At 47.3% G+C, this 16397-nt stretch overlaps 1 protein-coding gene across 2 annotated transcripts in view; it reads right to left on the minus strand.

Moving 5' to 3' along the window:
* The window catches only part of PTAFR (platelet activating factor receptor), a 43612-nt gene that overhangs the window by 7533 nt on the left and 19682 nt on the right, over positions 1 to 16397 (minus strand). The window contains exons 2-3 of one of the 2 annotated variants that reach the window (XM_019489173.2): positions 9204 to 9380; positions 456 to 675 (exon numbers count right to left, since the gene is read on the minus strand). In XM_019489173.2, the coding sequence (XP_019344718.1) occupies positions 456 to 476 (21 nt within the window). In that variant the 5' untranslated portion in view covers positions 477 to 675; positions 9204 to 9380. The remainder of the gene's footprint in view (positions 1 to 455; positions 676 to 9203; positions 9381 to 16397) is intronic. The other variant, XM_006262971.4, reaches the window with a different exon arrangement.

The following is a 16397-nucleotide window of genomic DNA, read 5'->3' on the forward strand; positions in this document are numbered from 1 at the left end:
CAAAAAATAAGGTTATGAGGTGAGGGACACCGCCAACCCCAATGCTGCCTCTATGCTTTCAATTCTTATCCACTCTGACCACAGAAGTTCTGCCTCTCCTGCACCCACTTGCACCTTATAGTTTCATAGTAGCTAGGGTCAGGAGGGACCTGAACAGATCATTTAGCCTGACCCCCTGCCACATCTTGATCTCTCCTCTTCTCTAAACATACATCCACCCAGCCCCTCTCCTTCTTCCCCCTTTTCTGTATTATTCCCATTTCATACCTACATACACTTGTTCTCTCACCCAATTTATCTCACCTCTTCAGCATCACGGACAAATACTATCCCACCCACTCCATCATTTTCCTTACCTTGCCTTTCTAGGAAACTGAGACAGACATCTCTAAAGCATGGGACAGTTTATTCTAACCCTGCTGTTGTATTTTTGATACAAAACCCACATGACTTACGCAGTATCTTGACATCTGCATGGACTACTGCTGGTCACATCATAAGACATTAGGCACCAAATGAGTCATATCCTTTAAGATACAGACTGGGTTGGCATCCTACAAGATTCTGTCCAGCTGCTTCCTCTACCCCTCCAGTCTAGCTGCCCTTTATTGGCTCCTGGATCATCTGACCCGCTCTTGCTCTTTATATGAGTTACTTCTTCTCTTTACTCTTTTCCTGTTGAGCAAGCAAAACTGTTGCTACATAAATAACAGAAAGATTGTCATAATTTGCTAACAGCTCTCTGTGTAACAGCACGTCTATAGCAACAGGCCCAGAGAACCTGAGAAAAGCATGCTAGAGCCTGTTTCTGAAGAGCCAGGCAAAGGCTGAAGTTGCTGATTTCACCTATTTGTTGGAGGAAGGGATATGTTTGTTAAGGAACAAACTAGGGCAGGGGTCAGCAATGTTTTTGGGCAGGGTACCAAAAAAACCTGCAATCTTGACTTGTAAGATGTTGGCATGCCAGGGGCAGATGGTGGGGGAGCCATGAGGGGCCCAACCCTTGTAGTGGCAGTGCAGCCCTTGCCTCTTCCCTACTGCCCTCCCTGAGACACACGTGCCAAGCAAAATGCCTTCACGCGCCACACTCTGGCACCTGTGCCAGGGGTTGTCCTTGGAAAATGGCTTTACTGTATACACTTCCTCTGATCTTCATCATGAACTAGGAAGGCTGCTGAAGCCTTCCACTGCCTTTTACACTGGCTTTAAGAAAAGGCTCTGGTTAAAGTACATTCAGACCTGTGGCCTGTGTAGAACTCTGGATGGCCACTTTGATTAGGCAGTACCCTCAGTGCTCTGTGAGTTACAGTGGTAGTCCCTTCTCCCCCTAAAAATACCTCAGAATTGAAAGCAAGCAAAGATCATCTGCTCTTTTAGCTACCATGCTGCCCTGAGGATTTATGCTTAGTTTCATGGTCACTATGGTCCTCAAGGCCTTTTTGAGTCTCAAGTTTTCATTATACAACCTCTAATCTTCCAAATATGGCTTACATTCTTTGCACCGGATTCCAAAAGGTGTTGAGGCACAACAATTCTGTGCATCCTCCTACCTAAAATTTAGGGATATGAGTGTGAGCTCACAGACAGAATTCAGAAATTCATACTTATTAGACACCCTATATTCCCTTAACTTGAAAAAAAGACATCTAAGCACCTTTGGTCAGGTTTTGCATTAGCCAGCACATTACAGATGAGGGTGCAGAGGTCAGCCAATAGGAAGTGTGGAAGAGGGGGAAGGCAGAATTGGATCCAGGGGTTGTGCAATGGTGCAATCCCACCCCAACAGCTTCCATAGCCACTGCTGTCCTCAGTCAATCTGGGATGGGCCCCAAAGCTGCTCATAATCCACTCCAGCCACAGACTGTGTCTGTACAGGGTTCTCAGCTCAGCAGGAGACAGCAGCAGCAGTAGGCAGATATCTTCTTCCTGCTCCCAGCCACACCCCAAAAGGTCTCCCCCACAAACCAGGAGCATATGTAGAAGGAGAAACCCACTTACTACTGTCACTGTTGCTGGCTGACTCAGGCACAGGGGGAGTGCCACAGTTGCTCCTGCCCCACTCCAGTAATAGGCTGCAGGGAGTAGCTGCATGGGGAGATTCATAGACGTTAGGGCCGGAAGGGACCTCAATAGATCATCGAGTCTGACCCCCTGCATAGGCAGGAAAGAGTGCTGGGTTTAGATGACCCCAGCTAGATGCCTATCTAACCTCCTCTTGAAGACCCCCAGGGTAGGGGAGAGCACCACCTCCCTTGGGAGCCCGTTCCAGACCTTGGCCACTAACTGAAGAAGTTCATATGGGCTCAGCTACGGACAGTGGGGGTGGAGCGTAGATTAATTCTTCCAGCACTTGCTTCTACCTAGCGGGGGGCACCTGGATGGAGCAGGCACTGGAAGGAGGAACCTGCAAGCCACTGTCATTGTCCCCTGCAGAGACTGGCACCCTGAACAGCTGCTCCCTGCAGCTGGAATGGGACAGGAATGACTCCAAGGCTCTCACATGCTTGAGTCAGCCAGGGACAGTGGCAGTGACAGTGGCTGTGGCAGTGGCAGAAAGGTTCCCCTTACACCTTTGTGCGCTGGCTCCATTCCTGGCTCCCCAGTAGCTCTCTCTGGTCAAGGACTCCAACCACATCTTGCCCCATTCTCATATGGTCTGAGGGGTGGTATGCTGAACCCCACTTTTATAAACCCTGGATCTATCCACAGAGGAAGGTGTCTAGCATTCTATTCATCCCCTGAAGTTAAGCAGCATTGATTCAGCCTCTTGTAGCCCTAGCTCATGCATTGCTGATAGGTTGGAATCTAGTGGCATAAAACCCTGACATGGGCATTAGTACAGAAATTTACTTCTGCTTGAATTGGGCGTGAGTTTATGCATCTGATTAATATTATGTGTAGCCTGAATGCTTCTACTGATGATGGCAAAGTAGAACCAGTCCTCTGTTCTTTCCATTCGATTAAGGAGGAAGGCTGTAACCAGCTTTTTTCCACTACTGTGTTATGTCATATTAGTTCTCCCCACACATTTCTCATGTACTTTCCCACTTTTATCTGTTTACATTTTTCCCATAGAGCCTTTCCCCACTTTGAAAAAAGAAATAGCCATACCGGAGTTATAAAAGTATACATGTAAAGTATTAATATAATTGACTTTTGAGAGCCATAACTCCCATATGGTCATTATTTTTCCCAAAGTGGGGAAAGAACTTCTGAAAAAAAGTGTAAACAGATAAAAACAGGAAAGTACATGAGAACCTTTAAATTTATGTATGTAAGGAAAGGATATTGCTTAGAGGTTATAAGCTATCTTTTCATGTGAGATATGCCTATTTCATTATTTATCACATACACTTCTTTGTTTCTTTCTCCATTCAAATGGTTTTTCAAATGCTTCTGAAATATTCAGAGTCTTTCGTTTTGACCTAGAAGATGTGAGCCTTAGATCACAGAATCATAGAGAAGTAGGGCTGAAATGGACCTCCAGAGGCCATCTAGTCCAACCCTCTGACTGAGGCAGGATCATTTCTATCCAAACCATCCTATACAAATCCACTGTCTAACCTCTTAGTAACATTACACAGTAAGCCCTGACATAACACAAGACATAACATCCTAACCTGCCAAGGTAAAGCAGGGGAACCAGGGCAGCCAACATCCTGATGCTGTAGAGGTTGTTGATATACACTCAAGAGATCCCAGGAAGAGAGCCATGCCTCCTTCCTCCTCCCCAGACTCTGCTACAGAGAAAGGCAAAAACTCCCACAGCCCGTACCAATCTGACTATGGGGTAAAATTCCTTCCCAACCCCAACAATGGCAATCAGTCTGACCCTAATTGGAAGGGCACGACCTTCTAGCCAGGAACCTCCCAGCTCCAAGTGAAAACCAGCATAGCCCAGAAGCATGGGAAATGCCCATAGTAGAACATAGGCATAGCTATACCTAGATCGTCCCTGACCAGTGGCTGTCCAACCTCTTCTTGGACTCTCCATCACTGGAAGTGTTCACAACTTCTCTAGGCAGTCTTTTCCACTGCCTCACTGTTCTAACAGTAAAGAAGTTTTTCCCGGTATCCAGTCTAAACCTACTTTACTGCAACTTCAAGCCATTGATTCGTGTCCTATTCTCTGCAGCAAGAGAGAAACAGTATTCTCCTTCTTTTTGGCAGCCCTTCAAGTACTTGAAGACTGCTATCATTTCTCTTCTTAAGCACCTTTTCCACAAACTGAACATACCTAACTCCTTCAGCCTCTCCTCCTATGACTTGCTTCCAACCCCTTTACCATCTTTGTCGCCCATCTCCGGACCCCCTCAAACTTCTCCACAACCTTTTGACAATGTAGAACCCCAAACTGTACACAGTACTCTAGATGAGGCCTAATTGGTGCTGAGTAAAGAGACATTATTATTTGAATAACACTGGGCCCAATACAGCCCCCTGTGGGAATTTACTCCCATTCTGACACAGATTCATTTATAATCATCAGTAATTTCTATTTATCATTTCCCCTAATACTGGTGGAACTGAAAAACCAATCATTAGCATTGCTAAATGTGAATGTGTCATCCAGGTTTTTTCCCAAATATATTTAACTTGTGCCTTTTATGCATCTTAATGACAGCTGGTCCACTAAACTTGTTAAGTCTAGGTCCATTACCCTCTGGCCTACAGACCAGATTTGGCCCATGGAACTGTGTCATCTGACTTGCAGGGCTCCCCGTGTGTCTGGAATTTTTGCACAGGAGGAGTGGTGGCAGCATTAATTGCTGTTCCTTTGCTACCACATTTCTGGACCCATGAGGAGCTATGTGATCTCGATAACATGGCCCTGCATGCTAGATCATATCAGCTCATGTGGTTGGGCTGATGTGCAGCCAGATCCAGTTGCACTGGTTGGCCTGGTACACAAGGCCAGGCCAGCACATGGGATTGTAATCATGAACCAAACCCACATGCCAACCTTATATGGGACCTGGCCTGTGGTGTAACCTAGGCCCATCAGGCCAGAGGGGTGGGCCACTGACCTAGACTAGTGGTGCTCCAGGTTTTGGCCCCATATACCAGATAAGCCTTTAGCAAGGCTTTTGATATGGTCTCCCACAACATTCTTGAAAGCAAGCTAAGGAAGTATGGATTGGATGAATGGACTGTTAGGTGGATAGAAAACTGGGTAGACCATTGGGCTCAGAAGGTAGTAATCAATGGCTTGATGCATAGTTGGCAGCTGGTATCAAGAGGTCAGTCTGGGATCCAGTTTTGTTTCATAGATTTCCTAGACATTAGGGCTGGAAGGGACCTTGAAGATCATCAAGTCCAGTCCCCTGCCCCAGGGACAGGAAGTCAGATAGGGGCAAAGGATCCCAGCAAGATAAACATCCAAACATTTCTTAAATGAGTCCAGAGTAGGTGCCTGCACCACTTCTGGAGGAAGTCTTGTTCAGTACATTCATCAATGACCTGGAAGAAGAGATGGAGTAAAAGTTTGCAGATGAAACCAAGCTGGGGCAAGTAGTAGATACACTGGAGGATAGGGCTAGGATTCTGAGAGACCATGACAGACTGGAGGATTGGACCAAAAGAAATCTCATGAAGTTCAAAAAGAACAAGTGCAAAGTTCTGCACTTAGGACAGAACAATCGCATGTATAGACTGGAGGCTGACTGGCTAAGCAGCAGCTCTGCAGAAAAGTCCCTGGGGTTACAGTGGACAATAAGATGAATATGAGACAACAGTGTGCTCCTGTTGTGAAGAAGGCTAATGGCATACTGGACTGCATTAGCAGGAGCATTGCCAGCAGATTGAGGGAAGCGATTCTTCTCCTCTTCCACACTGGTAAGGCTACATCTGGAGTACTATGTTTGGTTTTGCAACTCCTTTCCCCCAACACACACACTACAGAAAGGATGTGGACAAATTGGAGAGAGTTCAGCAGAGGGCAACAAAAATGGTGAGGGAGCTGGGGAACATGATTTATGAGAAGTGGTTGAGGGAATTTGGCTTATTTAATTTGAAGAAGAGAAGATTGAGAGGGGATTTAATAGCAGCAGGAAAAGAATGCCCAGGGAAGTTGTGGACTCTCCTAATCAACTACCTAAAGGGTGGTTTCAAAGAGGATGAACTAAACTGTTCTCAGTGGTGCAAGTGACAGAACAAGGAGCAATGGTCTCAAGTTGCAGCAAGGGAAGCTTAAATTAGATATTAGGAAGAACCTTATCACAAGGAGGGTAGTAAAGCACTGGAACAGGTTACCCAGAGAAGTGGAATTTCCATCCTTGGAGGCTTTTAAGACCTAGTTAGACAAAACCTTGTCTGGTATGATATAACTGGGGTTGGTCCTGCTATGAGGACTAGATGACCCCCTGAGGTTCCTTCCAACCCTAATGATTTTCTGTGTTTTCTATGATTCTATAAAATGACATGGATGACACACCAGGATCAAGCTCCAAGGCCTCACACTGCCTCTCTGCCCTTCAGTTTCCTCCAGTGGGATAATATTTACATTTCACAGCACTGGGAAGAAAGAAGATTAAATAAGTTAAAACAGTTTGAAAGCCTCCACTGAAAGTGCTGGAAAAATTCAGTATGATGTTAGTATACTACATTGTTTGAGAGGTTCCTAATTTTCTAGTCCTGATAGCTTAAAACTTGAGCTAACAAAGGGCCTGATCCCTTTGCTGGACCCTTTGTTTGTAAACTCCTTAGAAAACACAACAGGTAATATTACACACTGATCCCAAGAAAAAATTCACTCCACTCACCCTCATCTCTATCTTGTGAGGTTCACTGTAGACACTGAAGACAGAGCAAGGGGGAGGCTGTGCCACAAGCATTCTGGATACCAATGAAATGCCCCGGAGGTACCTCACAGCAGGAGCTGTGCCTAATCATGGCTCAGTCAGTGACACAAGGAGCCACCTGAACTTTCCTCCACAGATTTTTGGCTGACCCAACAAGTGTGTTTACCCTAGATTTGTCTGTGACTCTTCCTAAAGTGTTTACACAAAATCTACTTGCCTCATTGTAGCCTTTTCTGTGCCCCCAGTCACTCTCTGTGCCCATGGACATCTGGTTCTGCTTTATACACTTAGGTTCTTCAGTTTCCTTGGAGAATAAGGAAGCTGGATCTGGCTCAGGACCCATAGCTCTCTCTCTTCTCAAAGAACTCTGAGAAGCCTCCCCGTTACGCCCTCTCTCATGACTTGGGTGATTCATCTGCTGGCCAAGGATGCCTGCATTCCATCTGCCAGGTCCTGGCACAGCCTTTTCTTGCTTGTTCCATAAAAGGGTGCTAGAGTGCATTCAGTGCTGGCACAGAACTGACTCGGAGTACTTCCAGCTGCTGCTGTATGGCTAGACCAGACTGGACTGGTGTTTGCACCTTTTTATACTAACCCCATTTTCCTTCCTCCTTCTGCACGTGAAGCAATTAGAATGTATGCATCAGAAGAAAGAGGAGACCTTGTGAAACTGGAGTGGGGACTGTACCTATCAGCAACGGGAGTGAGCATGTGCGAACAGCCAGGATGAGTGAGGGGTAGTGAAGTGTGAAATATTGGCAACCAGGGCATGTGGGGATTAATTTGGCCAATCATGTGGCCATAGCATAACCTTGGTTCTGTACACAGCCCCCTTATTTGGGTGGTGTTTGAGCAGATTGTGGGGAGCTGCCAAGCTGCTACCCTGTCTGCCTCCCAAATTCTTCCCAATCCACAAATCTCCCCTTCCACCCCCAGATTGCTCCCCTGTCACCCCAATTGCCCCCTCTGCCCCCATCAGCCTCTCCATCCCTAGATCACTGTCCTGCTTCCCTGATCCACCTATCCACCTAAGACTGACAGAGGTGCTGGGGGGGGGGGCAGTGTTCCCCTTCCCTGCTTGCTCCAGTGATCTCTGCAGACCACGCTGCCAGATCAGCCTCCACCATGCCTTGCAACTGAAGGGAAGGCAAAGGAAAAGGTTGGGAGACCAAGGAGCTTCTAGGCAGCTGCAGGGCCTGGTGGGGACTGGATCTGGGTGCATAGGGATGGCACAGGCTACAGGGAGCCTGGGAACAGGCTGGGCGGGGGAACCCCCCTCCCTCTCCCACCACTGCTCTCAGGTGGATTGGGGTAGCAGGGGAGTGATCTGGGGGCAGGGCATGGCGTGGGGGGTGGATCAGGGGGACCCGATCACAGAATTCACAACATAGGTATTCACAAGATGCGATTCACAAGATAGGCATTTCCCCATGTGCACACTTGTGGGGCACTCAAATCTTCACCACACCTAACCCCAAACAAAACATAGATGGAGGAAGAAATGACCAAAGATGGTAAAGGGCTTGGAAGCAAGCCATAGGAGGAGAGCCTTTTATTCATTAGCCTAAGGGTTAGAGCACTTGCCCAGGGCCTGTCAGACCCAAGTTCCATTAACTCTTCAGTCTTGGGTATTTTGAATTCACTTCCTCCTCATGGCTTAACAGCATGCCTTCCACAGCTGGGTTACCAGGTATTTTGAAGCAAAACTCTCACTCTTCCCTGTGGAAATCATTCCACTTTGTATAAAACCTTAAGGACTCACTGGGGCAGAGAGACATAGCCACTGATTAAGATACTCTTCAGGCAGGGGCTGATTCAGAGGGATTGCTGGAGTACAGTTGCATGCTGCACTCCGCTTTCTGTTCTGCCTGCTGCTACCATGGAGTGTTCTGCATATCTTGGTGCGGGGGGTGCAGCCACCCTTGCAGTATTAGTCGCTGCTCCTGCACTGTCATTTAAAAAAAATCCTTAAAGCTCCTAGGCCTTCAAGAGATGGTTATGGATTCTAGTCCTCTTCAAATGGACTGCATGTTGTATTATTTAAGTCTCTGTTATGAATGTAGCCCTATATAACCACAAACAATACTCTTAATGCCCCATTCAGTGATCGCCAAGCATCTAACAAAGGTCCATTTTCACATGGAGGAATAGAAGCACGCACAGAGAAAATGGTTTCTGAGTTTAAATAGTAGAATAATGGAAAAGCTGGTAACTTAGCCCCACAGCCCAATTCCCACTCCAGTACTCTCTCCACTGGGACATGTTACTTCAGAAAGAATAGAAATACCATTTAAGTGGTGTGGCTCAAAGCTTGTAGGAATAGAAGCCATGCTAAGAAATACAGGACGACTGCAGTAAAGAATTCCATCCGAATAGTACCATCAAAACTCAGTCCTTACTTACCAGAATCAAGTGGATTCATTGTGATGTCTGTGGTCTCAGGCTTTGTGGAGCAGTGTTCTGCAACATATTTCATTTGGCAAATTCATATCCATGTTCATCCACCTCATCCTGGGGCTGCAAGTGCCCCTCTTGTGTAGTTCATCAGAATTGCAGAAGTAAACTGATTGTGAGAGCTGCCTGCAAAGTCATTAGAGAACAGGAAATTCATTGTGACAGCATTACCAAGAAAATAAGATGCAGAGGAAAGAAAAAAGCTTAACCACAAGGGAAACCCTGACAGATTATAAAAGCAGCACTTCATGGTTCCTAACAACTTTATTCCTAAAACAGTGAGGAGTCACAGGTGTCTTTTGGAGGCCAAGTAGGACTTGACTGACGGTCTCTGGTTGAATGAGAATCAACCATAGCTTTCCATGTATAGCATGTTTAACCAGCTGTTTTTACTTTACAAATCCAAGCAAATTAGAGGCAAAAAAATAGGTTGCTCCATGTAAAGGCTCAGATTTCCAAAGGCAACTGGGCTAGTTCTCTAGGGCAGTCTCCTTTACAACTGTAGCCAGTGGCTGAGAATCCAGCCACTTCAGGTCTACTGCTGTGTAAAGGGATCTTCAGGGAATAATGAGCCACTATAACAACTCTTATACCACTACCTCCCAATGACCTACTAAAGGAAGTATGACTGGAGGAAAGAGGACTTGGCATGAGATGTTGTTATGCTTTGCAATACACGCCCATTTGAGCATAGCGGGGGGCCCATTACCAGCTGGTGCAACCTAAAGCATCCTGAAGACACTCTGCATTACTCCTATGAACTGGTTTAGTAGGCAGGGCCCCAGGATCAGAGGAGCAGAGGGACATGTGCCTAGACACCTCCCCTGATGCAACCAGGATCTGACCTAGTAAATCCGAAGTGGTGGTTTCTATCTAGCCATTTTAACCAGGTAGCAATACTCACACATAGGATAATATTAGAGTCTCTCCAGAACATGCTTCAGGGCAGTGAACTCAAGCTGTCCAAGAGCTCACTATGACTATAGGTCACTATGAACTAATTCCACAAAGGAATCTGCCTACTAGAATCAACAGTCTCAAATCAGGCATCCAGACTATGTTGTGCATGAGAAGAGTTGGGAACCAATGAATAGGATCTAGAGCCTAACATCCTGAGCAAGGGGTCACCTAAACTGGCCAACAGGAACTGCTGATGACAGAGGCGGGGCCTCTCAAAGTTGTTAGACAGCTAATGCTGAAGTAGAGGGAGGCACCTATATGTACTCAAATCTACTGCTGGAGTTAGATTTGTAAATCAGCTCAGACCTTTCTTAGGAAAACACAAGGAAGTCTTCTTTCCCCCTGTAACAGGCTGTAGGCTGGCAGCTTGGATCAATTAGCTAGATGGCAAAAAGCTACTCAGTAAGGGGCCTCTGTTGGCAGGCAATTAGCAATAATGACTGGAAAAGACTGATTGACCATAAATAAAAGAACAGGGCTAGGAAGTAAGTGGAGGAGGGGTAAATGGTTGGCTGTTTATCAGAGAGGAGTTATTAAAGGGAGGAGTCTTTGAAGAAATATTATAGGGTGAGACCTAACTGATACTGGGAGTGTTTCTGTTGGCTTGTTTGATATCTGTAACTGAACCCTATGGTGCAGACTATCCCTGGGGTTTTGAAGCCTGTGTTGCTGGGACCAGTTAAATAACATGTGCCTAGACACCTCCCCTTCTTGGGATGGGTGCCCAAGAAGGGTGGCTGTGCCTAAAGGAAACGATCCTTTGGGCACAAAGCAAGACGATCCCCGAGCGAGGCAAAAGAGGGAAAGGGGCCAGGAGGCTTCCATGGCTGACCAGAGAAATCCAGGGCAGCCTAAGGGCCAAAAGGGGAGCACATAAAAAGTGGAAACAGGGTGAGATCACTAAAGATGAATATACCTCCTCTGCTCGTGCTTGTAGGGAGGCAGTTAGGCGGGCCAAAGCTACCATGGAGCTGAGGATGGCAACCCAAGTAAAGGACAACAAGAAATTGTTTTTTAGATACATAGGGAGTAAAAGGAAGGCCCAGGGAGGAATAGGACCCCTGCTAAATGGGCAGAAGCAATTGGTGACAGATAGAGGGGACAAGGCTGAACTCCTCAACGAGTTCTTTGCCTCAGTGTTCCTAAGTGAGGGGCACGACAAGTCTCTCACTGGGGTTGTAGAGAGGCAGCAGCAAGGCGCCAGACTTCCATGCGTAGATCCTGAGGTGGTGCAGAGTCACTTGGAAGAACTGGATGCCTTTAAGTCGGCAGGCCCGGATGGGCTCCATCCGAGGGTGCTGAAGGCACTGGCCGACGTCATTGCACAGCCACTGGCGGGAATATTCGAATGCTCGTGGCGCACAGGCCAAGTCCCGGAGGACTGGAAAAGGGCTAACGTGGTCCCCATTTTCAAAAAGGGGAGGAAGGAGGACCCGGGCAACTATAGGCTGGTCAGTCTCACCTCCATCCTTGGTAAAGTATTTGAAAAAATTATCAAGGCTCACATTTGTGAGAGCCCGGCAGGACAAGTTAGGCTGAGGGGAAACCAGCATGGGTTTGTGGCAGGCAGATCGTGCCTGACCAACCTAGTCTCTTTCTATGACCAGGTTACGAAACGCCTGGACACAGGAGGAGGGGTGGATGTCGTATACTTGGACTTCAGGAAGGCCTTCGATACGGTATCCCACCCCATACTGGTGAACAAGTTAAGAGGCTGTGATGTGGATGACTGCACAGTCCGGTGGGTGGCGAATTGGCTAGAGGGTCGCACCCAAAGAGTCATGGTAGATGGGTCGGTCTCGACCTGGAAGGGTGTGGGCAGTGGGGTCCCGCAGGGTTCGGTCCTTGGACCGATACTCTTTAATGTCTTCATCAGCGACTTGGACGTGGGAGTGAAATGTACTCTGTCCAAGTTTGCAGATGACACAAAGCTATGGGGAGAAGTGGACACGCCGGAGGGCAGAGAACAGCTGCAGGCAGACCTGGATAGGCTGGACAAGTGGGCAGAAAACAACAGGATGCAGTTCAACAAGGAGAAATGCAAAGTGCTGCACCTAGGGAGGAAAAATGTCCAGCACACCTACAGCCTAGGGAATGACCTGCTGGGTGGCACAGAGGTGGAAAGGGATCTTGGAGTCCTAGTGGACTCCAAGTTGAACATGAGCCGGCAGTGTGACGAAGCCATCAGAAAAGCCAATGGCACTTTATCGTGCATCAGCAGATGCATGACAAATAGGTCCAGGGAGGTGATACTTCCCCTCTATAGGGCGTTGGTCAGACCGCAGTTGGAGTACTGCGTGCAATTCTGGGCGTCACACTTCAAGAAGGATGCGGATAACCTGGAGAGGGTACAGCGAAGGGCAACTCGTATGGTCAAGGGCCTGCAGACCAAGCCCTACGAGGAGAGACTAGAGAAACTGGACCTTTTCAGCCTCCGCAAGAGAAGGTTGAGAGGCGACCTTGTGGCTGCCTATAAGTTCATCACGGGGGCACAGAAGGGAATTGGTGAGGATTTATTCACCAAGGCGCCCCCGGGGGTTACAAGAAACAATGGCCACAAGCTAGCAGAGAGCAGATTTAGATTGGACATTAGGAAGAACTTCTTCACAGTTCGAGTGGCCAAGGTCTGGAACAGGCTCCCAAGGGAGGTGGTGCTCTCCCCTACCCTGGGGGTCTTCAAGAGGAGGTTAGACGAGTATCTAGCTGGGGTCATCTAGACCCAGCACTCTTTCCTGCTTATGCAGGGGGTCGGACTTGATGATCTATTGAGGTCCCTTCCGACCCTAACATCTATGAAATCTATGAAACACATTCATTTGGATTGTTTTGCTTTTGGCTCTAGAGGCAGCACGCTACGTCAACCTGGCTCACCCAATGTCTGTAGAGATTGGGCACTTCAGGGGAGCCTTTTTGGTGATTTTTATCTAAGAGCTGACTGAATTGGCTTTAGCTAAAAGTACCAAAAAGCCCTGCTGATGTGCCTGCTCTTTTACAGATGCAGCAAAGTACTTGGGTTGAAGTAATGCACTGCTTCTTCAGTATACTGCAGTGCAGTTTTGGGAGGGGGGGGGCTGTTGGTTGTTTGGTGTTTTGTTTTGTTTTTTTAAATATCTCCAAGTAGCCATAAAAAATAAGGAACTCGCAACCAAACAGCCTCTGGTACTCCTGCCCTTAACAGGATTTTATGAGATTGAAAGCTCATCACTTCCCCTACACTGGGCACTAGGGCTGTGCAAAATGGGCCCTATTCGATTTGGATTTGGCCCAAATCGGGGACGGTGATTCAATTCGTTGATTTGGATCACCGTCCTTGATTCAATTTGGCCGAATCTGAAGATTCAATGTTGATTCAGCGAATCAGGGATTCGGACATGGGAACAGCTTTAAAAGTTTTTTTTTTCTGCACACCTGGAGGTAGCAGCGTGGCTCATGATCACTGCAGTGTTGGGGCAGATGAAGCATCCCACAGGAGTGCGGGGGGAGGGGGGGGCTCTACGTGCTCGGGGGCAAACCCAGAAGTGGACTGGAAGTACTTCTGGTCCACTTTCGGGTCTGCCAAGGAGCCCTCCTCCCCGCACCTCCCCTGGCTCGGCGATCGGCTACCAGGAGGCACCAGTTGCCGAGCCAGAGAGGTGTGGGGGGACCCCCCCCCCGTGCTCCCCAGTGGACCTGGACATGGACTGGAAGTGCTTCTGGTCCACTTCCAGGTCTGCTGCCAAGCGCGCTGGAGAGGCCTGTGGGATGCTGCATCTGCCCCAGCACCACAGCGTTCAGAGCCCCTGCTACCTAGACGTATGTAGAAAAAACATTTAAAGCTGTATCTATGTCTAAACTGCCAAATCTGTCCGAATTGATTCGTAGAGATTAAAGGGCCCTCTGATTTGATTCGAATTCAGAGATTCGGTCACCAGATCAGGCCAAATCTCCACCGAATTGAATCGGGGACCAAAGCTTCACACAGCCCTACTGGGCACAAAAAAATGCATGTGCTCTGATAGTCTGCAACCCTGGGCTACAGCAGCAGTAGAGGGCAAGGCAGGCAGCTCAGGGACAGAGGCAGAGCCATCCTACATTCATGCTAAAAGCGAGAAAGATTGGAGAAAGATGAGCCCCATGGGAGCTGGGTGCTCTCCCTGTTCTGTCACTGACTAACATCCATCCCCTCCCCATGTGTTGCTGCCAGAACTCTTCCAACCTCTGTGCCTCACTGCTACCCCTGCACATGACCTGCCTGTGTGCCGTTCACCAGCCACTTCCTTACCTCAGCTGGCCCGTTGCAACCTCTCTGCTGCACTACTGTTTGGAAGAAGTCATAAAAGGAGACTGTAGAGCTGTATTCAGAGAGGAGATGCACACACGCAGAACCTGAGTCCCTGTGAGTGTCTGTCCTTATTGCTTTCCTGTCCTTCAGCTCATTGCATAACACCTAGTATTAGGTGTGCCAGGGAAGGGACTAAGTTGCTAAGTTCATGAGCTGAGCAAGAACATTTCATAGGATCATAAGAAAGTAGGGCTGGAAGGGACGTCAGAGTTGTATATTGTAAACACCCTGCTCAAGGAAGGACCATCCCTGACTAAATTATCGTAGTCAAGTGTCTGTCCAACATGCTCTTGAAAATTTCCAAGGAAGGAGATTCTACGTCATCACTAGGTAGCCTGTTCAAATGTTTGAACACCCTCTGAGTCAGGAAGTTCTTCCATATCGCCAATCTAATTTTCCTCTGCTGCAGTTTAGGACTATTGTTCCCAGTCCTGACTCTTACAGCCCCAGAGAAAAACCCATCCCTGTCTTGTCTATAATCACTGTTCGGGTATTTGAAGACAGTATCAAATCACCCACGTCTTCTCTTCTCCAGACTAAAATAACCCTAGTTCTTTTAGCTTTCCCTTGTAAGTCATGCTTTCCAGACCCCTAATCATCATTGCTGTTCTCCACTGGAATTTTTCCAATCTGTTCACGTCTTTCGTGAAGTGTGGGCCCGAAATTGGACGCAGTACTCCAGGTAAGGCCTCACAAGTGAGGAACAGAATGAAAGAATAACTTCCCTTGTTTTGCACATTACACTCCTGTTAATACAGCTCATTATGCTATTAACCTTTTTTAAAACAAGAGCAAAACATTGGTTTATATTCAGCTTATGGTCTACAGTAGCATAAAGGCTATGCCTCTTATCAAATTGTTAAGCCCTCCCACCCCTTCCCCACCCTGACAGGTGCATGGCTTCCTGGCTGCAGAGGCACTGGTGAGTGGCTTGAACTGTGGATATGGGGCCCTTAAGAGAGTTGATACTAGGGGTTTTGGCAGGGACCCTGGCAGAGCAGAAATTAGTTATGAACTCCTTAAACAGTGGCTAATTAGGCTTTTTCCTTTGAAATGCCTCTGCAGCTACATGAAGCCTTTCTAATGACACCAGAAAGACAGCACATCAACAGACCTGTAACCCCAATATTGGAAAAGAGAAACTGTTTTAGTGACAGGGTGTTTCAGGAGAAGGTAATGATTCTTTGGCTTTTAGAAGACAACTAGGAATTGAATTAGTAGGTCCCGTCACGTATGAGGAATGCAAAAGCATCATGAAATCTCGCATCCGTGTTTGTTGTTGTGGCATACTGAAATATTGCTTGAAAAATCCCATGCAGTCTTCAAAAGGTCCCCGTCTCCTAGCCGCACCAAGGGAAGGAAGCCATGAGCGTGTACTGGACAGATAAGGATATAAATGGGACAGTTTGGGGACCTTGTACTGAGCTGGGTGTGGAAAGTGTTCTACCAGTTATTATTGCACTGGGGTACTCTATGGATCATCTGTGCCTCGCTGAGAAACATTTAGCTCAGGGCATAGCGTTTATAAACCGTTCATTTTTCTGAAGACCCAAATTCTGCTTTGTATGGAGTGATCCATGAAGAGGATAAGCCTCCGGTACCCTACACTGAAAGCTTGATTGGGACAAGAAATTATAAGTTCCTGCTTCAGAGAAAATCTTAGCCAGGACATAGTATAGAACTAGCAAAAGCAGTAATTTTTGTACAGACTTTCATGGAAATAGACTGTTTTAAAAAGAATTCTCCCTGGTGTCATGTGCTGTTGCTTCAGTCTCTTCGAGGCAGAATCTGCCCTTTTGCTGCAACAATAAACATGTTTCAAAACACGCTGCACACTCTTCCTGCAACGTGTACATCTGCCT

Source organism: Alligator mississippiensis, chromosome 6, assembly GCF_030867095.1.
Source record: "Alligator mississippiensis isolate rAllMis1 chromosome 6, rAllMis1, whole genome shotgun sequence".
Taxonomy (NCBI): domain Eukaryota; kingdom Metazoa; phylum Chordata; order Crocodylia; family Alligatoridae; genus Alligator; species Alligator mississippiensis.